We start from the raw sequence: 18465 nt of genomic DNA on the forward strand, positions 1-18465 counted from the left end.
GCCTTTTTAATTATTTTAAAAATAGTTTCCTTTTCCTCAGGAGACTGGTGAGGCCCCGCCTCCCCTGCCTCTAGTGACTGCACGTCACTTGTAGGGAAATGGCAGTCAGTAGACAAACATCAGAGCTATTAAAACGCAAAGGACTATGAGAATTTAAAGAACACAGGCAAGCTAATTAGACAGACTTTTTGAAGCTTGGTGGCTTTTGGAAAATTTTCTCATAGATTCTCAAAGAAGAAAATGATAACAGTTATATCTCAAAATAATTATCATGATGACCACCCACAGATCACTAATTTCACAGAAACTGGCATAGCTAAAAAGCAAATAACTGATACAGATGTTAAATAAAGTGATAGTGTAGAGATTAACTCCTCAACTTCAAAGCCCTTTTTTGAATTTATAGTCATCTTGTTCATTCAGAATGACAAATTTTACTCACTCTAGTAATCAATTTGTCTATCAGGGTTTGACTTTTCAAACGGATAGAATTGTTCTCTGATACAGTCTAATTTCCAATCTGGCTGCCTCTAGGCCTCCCTTATCTTCCATTATAATCTTTCAACAAAAATGTAAAAGAGCAGATACTACAATAAAAAAACAGAGTTTCAGTGAACATTTACATGGATTAAAAAGAAGCTATGATATCCAATCAAGCTCATAATTGTTCAGAATTTCCCATACCACATTTCAAACAGATTCCATTTATTACAGTGATCTATGTGGTAGCCCATGTCCAACTTAACTGCATCTAATTAGAGATGTCTCCTAGACAGTCATAATGTCTCTTTGTGCCATTATCCTTCTCTGAAATCCAAATGCACTGTGTTTACATTTGCCACAGTAGAACATGATTGGTGCAGGGGAGATGCCAGCAAGAGAGTTAGGCAGATGTGCAGAACCAATGCTAAACTTCCACATACCTGATTCTCCTTCCCTGCAAATTTTCCTTGGAGTCCACTTTTATTTTCAGAACCAATTTGGACAAGAAGAAAATTAACAAATTCTGACCGAATTAATTGATAGTGAAAATTAAACATTCCAATTTCCTGAGTACTATGAACATAGGAGAGTGATAGTGGGATCTCTCATGTATCTATTATTTCTGCTATATGCATGTAGCAAAAGTTTTTCTTTGAAGTGAGAAATAACGGAATTAGAGTAGAAGGGGGCATTTAAACTAGTCATTTAAGTAGGTGATTTCATGTTGAACTTATTGTTAGGAGTTTTTTTCTGTCTAATATACTGTGTTTCCCTGAAAATAAGGCCCTGTCTTATTTTATTTTGCCACCAAAAAAGGCACCAGGTCTTATTTTCGGTGGGATGTCATCCACTGACTAACTTCACTTGCGCACATCACCCTTAGTCTTCTTTTCGCTGTCAGAGGCTTTCAGGAACTTCTGTGGCCGGCAAGGCTTTTCTGCAGGCCTCTACAGTAATAACAGAACTCCGGATCAATCCAGAGCTTTATTATCAGCTACAGAGGCCTTCAAGAAAGCCTTGCCAGCCTTGCCAGCTGCAGAAGAAATGGACCGGGGAGGCAGGTGTCGGGGTATGCGATGCTTGGCTACAAATGTCCAAAGATAAGTAGTAGGAGAGCTCCACCCCCCTCATCCCCACCCTAGCTTAATTTTTACCTGTGCACCCTGGAGTGAGTGGGATCTTAATTAGGGCTTATTTTGGGGGTTAGGGCTTATATTGGGTGCACATGTAAAAATCAATCTAGGACTTACTTTCAGGGTAGGTAGTATTTTGGGGGAAACGGTATTTAGTCAAAATTTGTTTTCATGTAACTTTCTGTGTCTTCTATTTATGTAATTCTTTCTGAAGTGTAGCAAACAGTACTTCTTAGATAGCTGAAGAGTTATTGTGCTTCAGCCCACATCCTCTGCTTATCTGTTTTCAAGATGAAATGTTCCCAGTTGTTAAAATCATTCTTTATAAACCTTAAAGACATCAGGAATTTGTTAGTGGATTACATATGTTCGGCATCTTGCTTGTTCACAATATGTCAAATTAACTCTTGATCATTCCAAAATTGGTTGGACTCAGTTTTGATCATCTGACTTTAGAGAAAATATATAAAGTGTTTATTATATGTGAGTTGTGTCAATGTGAAGTGCGTAAACATGGTATTTTATGCTTTCCTCATTAGGGTATTTGTTCCACTGCTAAAGATGCTGGATCAGATATTGGCCAATGGATGCTTTGATGTATTTACAACTGAAGAAAAGTAAGTGGCAAAATAATAGATGTTATCTTCTTTCTTCCAGATTTCTGGAAAATCTTCAAAGGGCAATGTTCCATTCCCCCTAATTTATAATAACAGGGAAAATTAGAGTCTAATTTTTTTTTTTTACATTGTAACAAAAGGACTATTCGGAGAAGTATTTTGTTTGAAAAGTTCAATGTTCATATTGAACAAGGCTGAGTTAGGAACCTTGTGATCCCCAAGAGATAAGAGCTATCCATTTTTTTAAGGAGGTGGGCACATTTCCAGTCAAAATGCTGCTTTGAGTTCCTTCATCAAAGCTAAGGAGATGACCAAGAAGAGGAGAGTTTCAGCATAAATTAAGTCAAGCCACAAATCTCTTCTTTCCATAAGAGCTCATTGAAGTAACTTGCTACCTTCACTTATCAATTTCAGTTATAAATGGAACATTTGCTAAAATCCATTTTGATCCCCTCCCTTCAGAATTTCTGGAGGGCCAGTATAACAGTGTGCCAAGCCCTCAAGGTACTCTTCCTAGGTGAAATCAGCTGAAGAGGTTATATACAAATTTGAATAAGACTATTTTAACCCTTACCAAAATGCCAGGACAAATTTTGTATGTCTTGCCTGCTGTATGATAAAAACCTAAAAATGAAATTGCATAGCTTCAGGAAAAAATTCTACAACAACAATGTAGGATGATATTCTTTAAAAGAGCATGATTGATTATTTGAGGCATATTGTACATTGAAGCCAATCAACTGTTGTATTTTATCAAAGCAATTTAAGTCCAGTGTCCCATTTTTTAAAAAAAGTTGGTTTTCTTTATATAAAAAAATGATTGCATGGGATGCTTAGTCTAGTAGGCATCAACAGAGGTATTCCCTTTGAGCCCCAGCTCATATTTTACACATAGGTAAGTGATTAACAGGAGTAATTTTGTACTTTTGAAGACTGGCAGCTGGAGGGCACTTCATATCCTGCTCTTGATTCTTACCTTGTTCTTTTCTTAATTGGTTTGTCATGATACTGTTAAAACGTAGCTCACTTTTTTTAAAAAAAAAAGAGCTCAGTTTTCAGAAACACATGCGCCCAATTTGCATCACATAAAACCTCTGGACAGATCCCTTTTCCCTAGATGCTGATTTTCTTTCTCCTGAAGTACTGCTGCACAGGAGCAGGATTTTGTTACTTCCTTTGCAGGCTGATCTGTTTGAATTCACTTACTGGTTTGAATTCACTTACTGGTTCCTTATTACAAGGGTGAAATTAACAGATGACAGAAAGAAAGCCAAGTCGGTCTATTTCGAATGTGGAGCCGTATTCATAAGAATACATGCATTAAATCTTTTCCAGATGCTCAACTGGATCTGCCTATATTGTCATTTCTTTTCTAAATCTCACCATTTTCCCTATTTTGCCATTGTATTTCAATGAAGTGAATGAATCTCCACTAAGTTCTATGCAACCTTCAAAGAAACCCTTTGCAATTTTTAAACAAATTAATAAGTAAACACGTTTGCTTAAATGTGATAATAAGTAAGCTTTCACAACAGAGAATATGCAGGAAAAATAATTATACGAATCTATTTTTGTAGGGTAAAAACTAAAATTTTGAGAATATTTATGTTCTGTTGTCCCTTGCCTTTCTGCTCTGTCTGAACAATACAGCTAAATAGAATGTAAATAAAAAAAATAATTTTAGATCAACTGAAATATTAATTAAGAATTAAAATCTATTTGAAGAGAAGAATGCAAAAATTATTATTTTTTCAAATCCACTAATTAATGGAAGCCTTTTATGGCAATATTGTTATAGTTTGTTAGTTTAGCTGCTGATATATAAGGAGATATAATTTTGCAACTGTCAAGATCTTTTGTTCATATTTGAAAAACAAATAGCTAAAAATTGTTTTCTCAATTTTTTAAGCCACCCATTTCCTGTGAAGTTGTTCAATCTTTGTAAAGAAAGAAGCAAGAAATCTAAAGATATCCAGAAACTCCGTTCCAGCATTGCTGTGTAAGTTGGGAAAATATGTAAAAAAACTGAAGGATAAAAAATTAATGATCTGTAGCCAGTCCATGTGGTTTTACACAGAAAGACATGTGGAAAATGAGTTTTATTGTATGCTGTATAAAAGTGGTCTCGGCAGTGAATTTTGAGCAGCTGTGTGTGTAAATTCTAGTTCAAAAGCAAATGTAGCTAACAACGTAATTCTAAAAGCAATTCTAAGAAAGTTCAAATCTGATTGGTGATAGAAAAAGTGGTGGATGATTTGTCATTTCAAAAACCATGACAATTCATACCAGAACAAACTCAAACTGGGAGAGAAGAACAGTCAACTCTGGTCAATTACATCACCAGCTGTTCATTACTTTTCACCATTCTCCTCACATTGGTTTTAGTCTGGATTTGTGTCTGGGGGGGAAGGGGCAGCTCTATTTTGGCATATCAAATTTAAAGGGTTCAAAAGAACGATTTTTTAAAAATCACTTTAATGTGTGTTTATTGTTTTTTTTTTGTAAGTTAAACTACAGGTAACTGAACTTTAAGAAGTGAAACATTTGTTATTTTTTTGCTTGTTTTAAAGGGGAGGGAGATTGAAAATAGAAGGAGTCAAACATTATATCACATCCTTCTGCCTCTCAAGCCCCTTCCCATCAAAGTTATATATTCCAGGCATTGTTCTCCACACTAACAAGCAAACAGATATAGAACTCTTAATTTTGGGGAAGAACATCCCTAAAAGTGGATATTTGGGAGGATAGGACATGACATTTCATCATATTTAACGCAATCTGATCTTTCTTTTCTGGATCCAAAAAACTATCATAATCAAATTATAGTTTTTCTCACAGCTTGAAACAAGTATTTCTCCCATCTAGGGATAGCTTATGCCTTGATTTGGTATCAGGAATTTCAAGCATAGACCATTTTTTGTCTTAATCATTTTATATCAATTAAACAAAACGATTAGACAATATATCATAATCAATAGTGGAGAATATCTGAAACTCAGGGTTGAATTGGTAAGTTCTTGGTGCTCTCAGAGGTTGTTTTCTTGAAGACATTTCCTTACCATCTTAGGTGCATCCTCGGTGCAAGGGAGAGTGAGATTTGTTGGCTGTTGAGATATAGTAGCTTGCCCTGCCAATGGTGATGTGGCTTCTTCCTTTATGGTTTCTTCATTAGGACATTATTTATTCCCTGGTTATTCATCTACTGCTACTTCCTCTTTATAGGAGGGTTGGCTGCTCTGGGCTGTGTGTGTCCTTCCTTGACTTTTGATTGTATCTTTTTTCATTGGTTTGTAGATCAGGTTTCTCTCTGTCTCTTGATGGCTGATTTGTCAGCATGGCAAGGTCCCAGGAATTCCCCAACATTTTTTTTTAAAACTTTGGCTTGTTCTAAAATGTCAGTCTTTCCCAGTTGATCTCAACTTTCCAAGTTTGGGAGGGGGAAAAAATTCAAGAACTTCCTACCTATCCCCACCCACTCCTGCATTATGCTTCTGTAGTCAAGGGTTAGGTCAAATTAAAGATTAGAAATGGGTTTTAGAAACAGTAGATCCAACCAAATCTCAGTCATGGAATTGCAGTGGTTGAGGCCTTTTGCTGCACTTGTTTATCTGCTCCCAGGGCAGATTAGCTATCCTTGCCAAGGGAGCTTCTGTCCTGTACCTAATCCAAACCATACTTTATCAGATTTATGACTTTGAATTGCATTGCCCAGTGCTTACGTTGATAAGATATGCATCTATATTGCTTCTGTGTTTCAGTGTCACAGAATAGTACTTATGTTCTTAGTACAGTTGGTCTCTCAGTTTGATATCAGTAAAACAAAAATGCTAGTCACATTAATACTTGGCTGGAATTTTTTTACATTTTTCTGGAACTGATCTTTTTGCTTTAACAAGACATTTTCTAATCTTTATTAGAAAGAAGGAGCCACTTTCTTTTTTATACATACATATATATTAATTTTATTTTTTTAATTACAAGGTAATTAGTTTTTTATATTCCATATTGCGTTTATCTGAATTCAGCGTGTAATTCCCTCTTACCATTTGCAATAAGAGATTAAAGAGCATGCAAATTTTATAAAAAGCTTGTTTTGGAACATTATCTGTCATTCAGCTTTGATACTTTTCATTTTGTGATTTAAATAGATTCTTGCCATTTTTAAATTTTTGTACGTGGCACATCATATTAAATTTTGTAAAAAAATCTTAGTTGAGTTTTCATATTGAACTTTTTTTGGATAGTGGTACACTATATATAGCAAAGTGTTTTTGACATGTTGTGCTTTGTTAGATCAATAATAAAATATATTGTTATATATTTATTGTTCTAGGTTTTGTGGCTTGGTTCAATTTCCAGGTGACCTGAGAAAAAAAGTTCTGTGTCAGCTCTTCCTCTTTCTTTGCCATCCATTTCCTGTTGTAAGTACTTCAGAAATGATTGAGATTTTTGAATCACTTATATTAAAGAATTGTTCCTCTTGAAAACTTAACTAGGCATCTATTGGGTTACTTCTTCCCTAGTTGGCTCCATACTGCATAGGTACACCACAGAGGTACACCCAGTGTGATATGCTGATAGCAAGGAATACATTAAATTCATTCCATAATATATGGCTTTTATGTCATGAACTACCCCGCCTCTCCCCCCCCCCAAAAAAAAAACCACCACCCATGTAAGAACTCTGCTGAATCTCACCGAAAGTCTGTGTAATTAACATTTTTTCCCATAGCGGACAACCAAGTGCTATCTTTCACAGACCTACTTGTATAACACCATTAATAACTGTCCAAAATGAAGAACAATTTTTGCATTTGTGACAAATAGACTCCCTCTCTCGGGGAAATAGGCAGTGAGGGAGGGATTAAGGGGCAAATACATTAAAAGTGCTTTTGGCAGGCAACAACAAAAAGGTTAGCCATCACTGATTTAGGCTGTAAATACTGTTCCCCATTTTACCAACTCTTTCATCCCCCAAAGGCAGCCACCTTTGTTTGAGCCATTTCTGTTTTTGCTCTCTAGATAAGAAAAACAACTGCTAGTCAGGTTTATGAGATGCTGATAACCTACAGTGATATTGCTGACCCTGACGTTTTAGAAAATGCCATGACAATTCTGAGTGACACTAATTGGTGAGTTAATCTTAAAATGTACTTGTAAGTTTCAGCTACTTTACAGCGTATAGCATTTAAGAATATACGGGACATATATTAGACATTGGGGATTTGCAATGTTTTGTGTGAATCAAACTTTGTGACACCAAAGTCCCGCTTTGTGACAGGATTTGTTTGTAAACTTCTTTGAAATTTAGCTGATATCTGTAGCAGCTTACAGCTTACTATACAGTATAGTGTTCTGACCTAGGCTTCCTTCAAAAGCAAGAAGCAGAGTCTTGGTCCCGGCAAACCCCTTTTATTTACACAACTGTGAATTCCTTTCATTCAGTCAGCAAGGCTTAGCAAACAATCTTTCAGAGGAATGTTTATCAACACGAACCTTATCTCGTTTGGAGAGCTGCCAAATAACTACTTTCCAAATGCTGGGCAAGGCAAAACTTGGCAGTCTCTTATAGTCATAAACAGAACTTTCCACTCTTGAAATGACCGAATGAACAAATTTTTTCCTGCGAAAGCCCACTCCCCATTTGCTCCTCTTTTGTTTCCTATGGGAGGGGCCAATCACCTCCAAGGTGTGGCTTTACTCCTAAGTCGACCCTGCTTTCTTAGTTGTTCTTGTCTTCTGCACATGCATACACTGGGAACAAGCCCCAGCTGTTCCTCTGCCTCACTGCTGTTTAGCTCCCTCTGCCTCCAATGCAGAACCCCATTTGAACTTTCCTCAGCCCCCCAGGATTGGCCCATGTTCCTCCCCAACCTCCTCACTGTCCGATTCTGCTGCCAGCTCTGCTGGCGCTGGCGGGCCACAACAATATAGTATATAATTCACTAGAAAGCTATTATATTTGCTTGCTTACTTGCTTTGATTGACTGACTATAGTAGGTAGCTGAGACTAACGCTATTCTATCTGACTCTTCCTACGTTGTCTCGGCATTTCTTTTGCTATTGATACGTAGAGCCACATATCTAGCTCAGGATGCATAGTCCCTCTTCAGGAAATAAAAATGCTGCACATCTCAAAGACTAATAATTTCATTTCATAAGAAACTATTATAGATGAAGGCATACCTGTTTATTGTAGAGTTTTTCCTTTAATGTAAACAAATGGAAATGTTGAAGGTAGATGAGGTTAAAGTATTCCTATTGAAAAGAGACCCTATTTGGGATTTGGGGGTGGGAGGAGGGAAGACAGATTTTTAAAGTTTGGGGATGAAACTTCCTGGATTTCATAGCTGGGTGGGAGGAATGATCAGTGTGTGTGATTGTTTCCAGAGCACCACTTCTATGTATAGAAGAATTGCCAGGAGCTGAATCCATATATAAGGCTGGTGAAAAATGATTTTAAAATACTTTTTAATATCTTTTATCATCTGGTTGAGTTCCAGAATCTTCCCTGCCATTCCCTGCCTTACTGGCTCAGAAATTGGGATATGAACTCAGGATTCCAGACAAAACCTGAAGAGCCTATAATCGTTCAGAAGCTCCCCAAATAATTTTTAAAAATGAGTTGAATTATTTGGCCTTCTCCCAACCTATTGCATCATTAAAAGAGATAGGCAGATTATATCCTTGGACTAAAAAATAACATAATTGTCATATCCAATGAAACAGAATTCACATCATTTCCCCAGCTGTTAAAATGAGAGTACTACTTCAGGTGGATATAAATATGATACAGATTAAGATTAAAGAGCCAAATGAGTGATGAAGACAATGGGAGAAACAGAAAAAGAAATGCAAATTCTGCTGCTCTTTATTCCATAGAGTAAATGCCTATGGAATAGGCTATTCTCTTATAATTTGGAGCAGAACTTACAAACTTGCTTCTCTTATGTATTGGAACTAGTTAATTTTGCCTACATGTTCTAGAAAGTGGCAGTGCCCTAAATATAATGAATGCTATTCAGGAGGTTCAGAAAACAGAAATTTGCTTTTAAAAAGATGATCTTCCCTTCCTCTGCAATTCGGATGGATATACCAATTTTTTTACTTCAATAGCAATTATGATTAATTGACTGATGAATAGTTTTGCACTGAGGAAAATGGATGTGATGCTAGAAACCATGGATAGCAGCACGGAATTGGCTACTTATGTATACTTATTTTTATTTTTTATTTACAAACTTGTAAAATACACACAAACAAAACTTAGACGTACACCACATTTACACAATACAATACGAACAGGAGCTTCCTGTTCTTTCTAATAGAAATTATCAATCGATACCGCTCAATTTATATTATTTTCCCTTCTATTATATTTCATTTGGATTTCACCATTCTTAACCCTCTTATTTTACTCATAACTATTATTTTTGAGTTTTGTTGTATTCCTTCATTGATTCTTGTTTCTTTCCTCCATCCACCTATACCATTTCTCCCATATCTGGTAGAATTCTGATTCTTCTTTTCCCTGGATTTCTTTAGTTAGTTTGTCCATTTCAACATAATCCATAACCTTTCTTATTATTTCATCTTCACTAGGAATTAATTTGTTTTTCCATTTCTGGGCAAAGGCAATCCTTGCTGCCGTAATTATATGCAGTATTAAATACTGGATTTTTTTGTATTTCACAGACATTGTTCCTAATAAAAAAAACTTCAGGTTTCCATTCTATTTTAACCCGTTATTGCATCCAGCCAATTTTTGATCCTTTTCCAAAAGATTTTAGCCTCCTCACAGGTCCACCATAAATGGTAATATGTTCCATGTATTTATTCGCATTTCCAACATTTTGGGGAGGTATTTGTTAAGATTTGAGCTAACCTTGGTGTCAGGTGCCATCTATAAAACATTTTGTACTGGTTTTCCTTGTACAGGGCGGGGCATAACCTTTTCCTAGGGGGTCACAGCAAGATCGACAGCAGTTTACAACTTCCGCGACACCTCATTTTAAAGCCCATAAAAAACTGAATTGAATGAGCTATTAAATGTTAAATTTGCTTTAAGAATGGCTGGAAAATTCGATTCGGAAGAACAAAGGATCATTGACAGAATAAAATGCATTGCCTTTCGAGAGGCTCGCGATGCTGGAGCGACGTTTATCAATCGAAAATGGATTGCAAACAAATTGAAACGTCATCCGGATTGGGTTACTGATAATTGGAACAAAACAGCCCAAGAATGTTTCACAAAATTTGGAGAAGGGCGTCCTCTGCAACTGTCCCAAGAAAGCAAAGCCATCATTGCAACTGGCAGTCGCAAACAACGAAAAGGAAACCGAAAAGTGGCCCAAGAAATCCTTCAAATTCGTGGAAAACGAGTTGATCAAAGGTCAATCGGCCGATATCGAGAACGAGAAGGTTTGAAGCCATTCCACGTCATTTTCAAACCATTGAAAACTCAAACACACGTTCAAGATCGGCTTTGGTTGTGCGATTGGTTGTCTGAATGGACCGAGGAAGATTTTCTTCATTTGGCGCCATCTGACGAATTCTTCGTTTATGCCATTCGAAAACCGAATTTCCAGAACGATCGAATTTGGGCTAAAGACGTCGACGACATCGCCAAACATGAACGATATCGACAAATCGTTCGCAATCCGACTTGCATCGGGATTTTCGTCATTTTCACAGCCAAGAAACTGCATTGGGTTTTGAAGGATAAAGGGGAATCCTGGGATGGCAGTTATTTCTGTGAGAAAATTTTATTGGAGAATGTCATTCCATTTCTCAGTGATCCAGACAATGTCTTGGTGGTTGGTGAGGCTGTCTTTCTTCATGACAAAGCTCCTTGCATGCGTGCAAATGCGACTCAGCAATTGTTAAAGGAAAACAATGTCGAATTTTGGGGCAATGACGTCTGGCCGGGAAATTCGCCAGATCTCAATCCGGCAGAGAACATTGGGGCCATAATTAAGGATGAAGTGGAAGCTCTGATGATTCAGGAGCAAGGTCAAAATCGATATTCGGTTGAAACTTTGAGAATGAATTTGGAAACTGTGTTGAAAAATCTGGAAAATCGAACGGAACTGTTTGAAGATTTGTTGTGTTCTTATCCACCTCGTTTGAATGCTGTTCGAAGGGCTAATGGTGGTCATACTGACTATTAAATCGTGTCAATAAACTCAGTTTTTGATGGGCTTTCGAATGGTGTATGAATTATTTGTGTTGTTATTACAAGTGTTGCTGTGACCCCCTAGGAAAAGGTTATGCCCCGCCCTGTATGCAATTGATAGTGTAATTTTTAAGTTTGTTCTTATGTATACTTTTTTTCGTCTCCAAACAGGGATGCAGACTTGCCATTTCTGAGGAAGCAGCGGAATGACCTCTGTGACTTAATGGATGTGCCCAAGCCCCAATTGATAGTGAAGGTAATGTTTTAAAATACCAATGAAGCCCTGATAAATATTTCAGGGAAACAATTTGGTGCAACTCAATTTTGCTGACACAAACCCCAGACCTATTTAACACATGCAAGTGGCAGAACTATCAAAAAGAAGCATTTTATCACTGTCCCCTAGTCTGTTGTTTGAAAAGTTTTCAGATTTCTCACGTGGAGCTGTTGGACAGAGAGCATGACTTGTAGTAGTACAGGGCGGGGCATAACCTTTTCCTAGGGGGTCACAGCAAGATCGACAGCAGTTTACAACTTCCGCGACACCTCATTTTAAAGCCCATAAAAAACTGAATTGAATGAGCTATTAAATGTTAAATTTGCTTTAAGAATGGCTGGAAAATTCGATTCGGAAGAACAAAGGATCATTGACAGAATAAAATGCATTGCCTTTCGAGAGGCTCGCGATGCTGGAGTGACGTTTATCAATCGAAAATGGATTGCAAACAAATTGAAACGTCATCCGGATTGGGTTACTGATAATTGGAACAAAACAGCCCAAGAATGTTTCACAAAATTTGGAGAAGGGCGTCCTCTGCAACTGTCCCAAGAAAGCAAAGCCATCATTGCAACTGGCAGTCGCAAACAACGAAAAGGAAACCGAAAAGTGGCCCAAGAAATCCTTCAAATTCGTGGAAAACGAGTTGATCAAAGGACAATCAGCCGATATCGAGAACGAGAAGGTTTGAAGCCATTCCACGTCATTTGCAAACCATTGAAAACTCAAACACACGTTCAAGATCGGCTTTGGTTGTGCGATTGGTTGTCTGAATGGACCGAGGAAGATTTTCTTCATTTGGCGCCATCTGACGAATTATTCGTTTATGCCATTCGAAAACCGAATTTCCAGAACGATCGAATTTGGGCTAAAGACGTCGACGACATCGCCAAACATGAACGATATCGACAAATCGTTCGCAATCCGACTTGCATCGGGATTTTCGTCATTTTCACAGCCAAGAAACTGCATTGGGTTTTGAAGGATAAAGGGGAATCCTGGGATGGCAGTTATTTCCGTAAGAAAATTTTATTGGAGAATGTCATTCCATTTCTCAGTGATCCAGACAATGTCTTGGTGGTTGGTGAGGCTGTCTTTCTTCATGACAAAGCTCCTTGCATGCGTGCAAATGCGACTCAGCAATTGTTAAAGGAAAACAATGTCGAATTTTGGGGCAATGACGTCTGGCCGGGAAATTTGCCAGATCTCAATCCGGCAGAGAACATTGGGGCCATAATTAAGGATGAAGTGGAAGCTCTGATGATTCAGGAGCAAGGTCAAAATCGATATTCGGTTGAAACTTTGAGAATGAATTTGGAAACTGTGTTGAAAAATCTGGAAAATCGAACGGAACTGTTTGAAGATTTGTTGTGTTCTTATCCACCTCGTTTGAATGCTGTTCGAAGGGCTAATGGTGGTCATACTGACTATTAAATCGTGTCAATAAACTCAGTTTTTGATGGGCTTTCGAATGGTGTATGAATTATTTGTGTTGTTATTACAAGTGTTGCTGTGACCCCCTAGGAAAAGGTTATGCCCCGCCCTGTACAGCTGCTTACGAAAATATACTTACTGCAATGTGGTGATCAGGTGGTCAGTTTTACAGACTATCTTGCTACAGGTAGTCCTTGACTTAACACCCTTTGTTTAGTAACTGTTTCAAGGTACAAGTTGCTGAAGTCATTCTGTACCGGTGGTTTAATGGTTTCAAGCTGGGCTGACTAGAGAGCCTGGCTTATATAGAAGCATATTAATGTGCTTGGAGTAAAAATAAGCTTTGTGCTGTAACACAAATGACCGAAATGTGCTAAAATTTCAGTATTATACTAACTGTTAATAGGGAATGCTGCATGTGGGTAGGAATATGACTAATATACCTGCCTAGTCCATACCTTCTCTGTGCTGTGAAAAAGCATATGAAAGTATTTAGGCAATTTCTGAAACATCCTTTTAAAAGTCAAAAAGGTTTTGTGTTGAACTAGAGAATGAAGCTATTCCATAAAAGTATTCTCCTGCTTCTTGATTTGTATTTGTGTGTTCATCTGTATTAGTTTAGAGAAATACCCACATGTGGTTTTTTTTAATAAATCATCTTATTAAAGGAAAATATTATTAATATTAATGTTTTGATTTTGAACAAGCACATCTATATTCAGGCAGGGACAACAATAGAAGCATGTAGTAGTAAGTTGGTGCCTAGGCTGGGCTCTGAGATAGATCTGGAAATTATGGTTTCAGATATTACTCTGTTGGCTTGTGAATGTGGCAGCTTGTCTGTCTTTTTCATTCTTTGCTGAATGGCAACATAGTAGTAATAAAAATAAATTTTGTAGGTAAGGTTTACTGGAACATAAAATATTTAGTCCTGAAAATGTAGTATACGTCTTTGAAATCAAAAGATCTAGAAATCTTTTGTGGCTTTCTAATCTAAGAGTGACAGGTACATCTGTATGCCTTTGTGCTGTAGCTGCAGATTTCATTCTCCACAAGTTGGAAGAATTTTCACAGCAGTTTGATTTCCCATTAGTCTGTTTTTCAGAAGGGATATTTGAAAATATGCAGCACTACCCAGCTTGGAAGACTCAAATTTCCAAGAGCATATGGTTCCTTGTAAAAGGGGCGGGGGGGGGGGGGAGAAAGCATTGGAAATAGATTTTTTCACCTTTTGGAATATATAGTTGAACACTGCATCCATTAGCACAAGTATAAACATAGTGCACTACTCTGCAACGAAAGTCAATATAGGAGGTTGTTCTAAACTATGGATTGGACAATGCCTGAAGGAAACTTTAGTTGTAGATCGACATTTTAAAGCTGTTACTAACAGATTACTTACAATATTCTGTGAATCTTACAAGTAAAAGTTACTTTTATTTATTTTGAAACATACTCTTGACAATGTCATGAAATTAATCCCATTTTCTCCCTCTTTCCTGCAGAGGTCATAATTGGAAATCAATTAATATTGAAAATTACAGTGCTTTGAATCTGTGGACACAAAGGAGCAGAGAGTTTTTCAACAACTTGGGCAACAGTATTTACTGATCAAGCTAAAAAAAAGGCTAAAAATTGAGAAACTAATTTGAAAGTTGTACTTTTTTTTTTAACTCGTATACTATCCTTTAGTTTTAAAAGATAATATATATGTTGGTGATTGTGTTTCTGAAAATTAAATTGGTTTGAAAAGTTCAAATAACTGCAATTTCTTGAACGTTCTCTGTTTTTGACTTTATTAAATTACAGCATTCCAAATTTCATTATAACCAAAGTTACCTTGTCAAATAAGTTACATATTATATAAATATCCACAATCTACTATTTCAAAAGCTATCTGCATAAGAGTAGAAGCTTCATTCTTTAAAAAAGGCATTTGAGAATAAATTATCCAGTTGACATATCAATCAAATGATACAATGAAGTCTGTGGGCATTCTTGCCATTTGAGAAGAGCATAAAATGGGTAGGATTTCATCCACGATACATTGTTTAATTCCAGCTGAAAATTTGTCACCTTTCTAAACAGAAGTATAATTAATTATTCAAACTTGATACAATATCCTGAGTTTTTGGATGTTGACAATGTTTTTTAATATGTATTGAAATAGTTATGATGCTAAAAAGAAATATACAAGGAAATACTAGCTGAAATAATGCAAGCAACATTGGTTGGTAAAATTAAAATTGGATTTAAAAGGGCCAACAGTTTTGTTTCTCCTGTACGCTGCTTGGAGTGTCCAAGCATGGGTTGACACAGTCTATCTGCCCTAGGACTGAGTAGATTTTTCTTTGACCACGCCTCCCTTTGCCTCATTGCGGTCAGTTTAAAAACTCAGTCCGCCCGTAAGGACTATATCTGGGGAGCTCTTCAGTTCTATTAGGATAGACTGGGACTCTCCAATCAGTTCACAGTAGAAATTATTTGTTATTTTTGTCTAATGTCTTGCAATAGTTAGGTTAGCATAGCATAGGAGAAAAGTACCTTTAAATCTTGCTGAGAGGCTGTCGGGCTGCCGGTCGCACGCAGCAGTGAAGAGTGATGGAGGTGCTTGTCCAACGGCTGCTGGCGAGCACGGGGGAGGCAGAATGCTTCCTGACCCTCCCCAGCGGTCTATTGACGATCCGGAGCTCCAGAGGCTCGAATTGAGGCTTTTACAGCCAGCAACAGCTCTCTCCTTTCCCTGACAAGTGCGGCAGCCATTTTGGAAGCGACCTTTTCACACGCTTTTCTCTGGCCATTAACTGAAACTCCGGCTGGCTTCTAAAGATGGCTGTGAACAGCGACAGCCATTTTACGAGCTGAGAGTGTTCGTATCATCGCCTGGAAGCCCAGGGAAGCCTGAAACAGCTGCGAAAAAGCCCTCAGCTGCAGATAGCTGCCAGGGAGAGTCTAGTTTTGTCCAGGGCGCCGGCACACTTCCACCAATAGGAAGGGAGGCATTGGAGTCTCCTTGGCGACTGGCCATACTCCTGACCTCTGGTTGATCTGCGTTCTCTGGACGCTGTGGGAGAGTCCAACCCTGTCCAGGGGTTAACAGGCATCCAGACTCTTTACCTTGAACGTGACTATCACAGGCATCCTGTAACGGATGAGACCTTCATTTTTAAACTGACCTCAATGAGACAAAGGGAGGTGTGGTCAAAGAAAAATCTACTCAGTCCTAGGGCAGATATACTGTGTTAACCCTTGCTTGGACTCTCCTGCAGCGCCTAGAGAACGACCGTTCAGGTAAGCCAACGGTCATTTTGTTTTGTCTTATGAGTGGAAAATCAGATACAAATAGTAGGAACATACAGCTTGTTGGATTTGATTCTCAAAATGTACTTTACACAATGAATTGTAAAAACTCTGCATAACTTTTTAAGCAATTCTGTCCTTAGAATCACTTTGCAATTGAATAGGACAGCAATCCCAGGAAAGAGTTGGCTACTTTAAAGGTTAATGATAAAATATTTATGCTTTCACATATTTACGCACCATCTTTTTAAAATTATTTTCCAAATAGTGCATAGCCCTAGTAAAAAGAGTATTCTGTTAAAGTTGTTGACGTATTTTTCCCTTTTCATATGTCTCTGTACAAATGAAGAAATATTGTAAAGACACAAAATAAATTTGTGTAAAAATCAAGATTTTCTTCTGTAGGAATTTAATTTTAGTTAAAACAAGTGTTTAATGTTTTTTAGATAAAAAATAAAAATAAAAATAAAAATAAACATCTGATGGAGAGGAAGCATAAATAAGTTAGTCATGTTACCACAGCTGGTCTCAGCTCTTTGGAAGAGTATCTTAGTGACTAGTTAATTTCCTGACCATGGAGACTGGTTTCAAACCTCTTGATATAAACTATATTCTAAAAGTAAACCTTGTTTATCTCATGCTGATCTTTTAGACCTGTCTCAGGATATTATAACATGTAGTGTTTTAATTCCTTCATATGAATCACTGAATCGCAAAGCATTGCAGACTTTATATGAGGAAAAGTCCAATTATTCCTAGCAGTGAAGATGGTTAAATTATCATATGAAATGTACAGGGGTTCATTTCGCTCTCAAAAATGTTGTGAAGAGAATTAGATGTTCTCCAGTGCACTGCTCAGAGAGCCCAAATGCTGGGTTAACACAGCCTATCTGCCCTTGGACTGAGTGATGTTTTTCTTGACCACGCCTCCCTTTGCCTGCACATGCTCAATTCGAAAACTCAGTCCGCCCGAGTTAGGGCTGTTTTGGGAGAGCTCCAGTCTAAGAGCAGAAAGGCTGGAAAAAGTTTCCCAATTTGGACCACGTTTAAATTCTCAGATAGAGGAAATCACGCTTCTACATCAGGTCTGTCTATTTGCCTCCAGTGAGGCTTCCGTCGCTTTAAGAGAAGGGCTGCCGGGTTTTCCCTGCTGTTGCTAATTGCAAGCACTGCAGGGGGTTGAAAAGGCTTGCACAGCGGGGGCTGGCTAGCAAGGGAGCATTTAGTGGGATAAACCAAGTTCCCTGTTGGAACAGGGGCGTCCCAGGGGGAGGAAAAGTCCAGCAAGGCTCTGAGAAGGCTCTAAAGCAGGTGAGCTGGATTGCTAGGATTCCCTCGCCTGCTCCATTTTGCCCGGCAACAGCAGCGACGGCTGGAGCCTTCGCGCGCCTTTCAGGGCTGGAAAGAGCGGGAAGCGGCTGCGTGCGCACCCCCCGCCATTTTGGATCGCTCCGACTCACTGGGCAGAGCGGCAGAGCTCAGAGCGTGCGAGGAACAAGGCAGCAAGAAGAGCCCAGCCAGCCAACTGAGCCTCAGCGAGCCCTCAACGACTGCAGAACGCCGCGGGGAGGCTGGGGGCTAGTCTGGGAAGCCAGCTAGTCTCTCCCTCCGGAAAATAAGCTAAGTCTCGGGGAACCGAGGGCGGTGGGAGGAAGGAAATCCGACCCCAAGGCGGCCCTTCCCTCCTGGAGATTCTGCCAGCGCTTTTGGACTGCAAAGGCCAGCGCGTGCCCATCCCAACTCCAGCTATCTTCCAGGCCTCGTGGGGACCTGAAATGGCTGAGGAATGCAGGGAGGCCTTAGGGGATCAGGTGGGGCCCTCCAGCAAGTGCTGCAAGCTGGATCCCTCTGTAAATAAAGGCAAAGGGCACAAAGGCTCACTTGAAAGGTCTTCTCCAAGAGCCACAGTGGATCCCAGGGAAGTTTCAAGGCCCCTTCAGCCAGAACCTAGCCCAGACCGTCGCAGCAGGGAGTCAGCTTCCCCTGATCATGAGGCCCAATCCCCCGGGGACAGTGAATTCTTGTCTGGGGATAACTATGCATCCA

General features: G+C 38.6%; 1 protein-coding gene across 1 annotated transcript in view; it reads left to right on the forward strand.

Annotated features, from left to right (window-relative positions):
* The window catches only part of TBCD (tubulin folding cofactor D), a 178474-nt gene extending 161665 nt beyond the window's left edge, over positions 1-16809 (forward strand). Inside the window, exons 35-40 of the mRNA XM_032209501.1 lie at positions 2156-2233; positions 4143-4232; positions 6567-6654; positions 7256-7365; positions 11580-11664; positions 14625-16809. Of these exons, the coding sequence (XP_032065392.1) occupies positions 2156-2233; positions 4143-4232; positions 6567-6654; positions 7256-7365; positions 11580-11664; positions 14625-14633 (460 nt within the window). The 3' untranslated portion in view covers positions 14634-16809. The remainder of the gene's footprint in view (positions 1-2155; positions 2234-4142; positions 4233-6566; positions 6655-7255; positions 7366-11579; positions 11665-14624) is intronic.
* Positions 16810-18465: the final 1656 nt, after the last annotated feature.

The sequence above is a fragment of the Thamnophis elegans genome, chromosome 2 (genome assembly GCF_009769535.1).
Source record: "Thamnophis elegans isolate rThaEle1 chromosome 2, rThaEle1.pri, whole genome shotgun sequence".
NCBI lineage: Eukaryota > Metazoa > Chordata > Lepidosauria > Squamata > Colubridae > Thamnophis > Thamnophis elegans.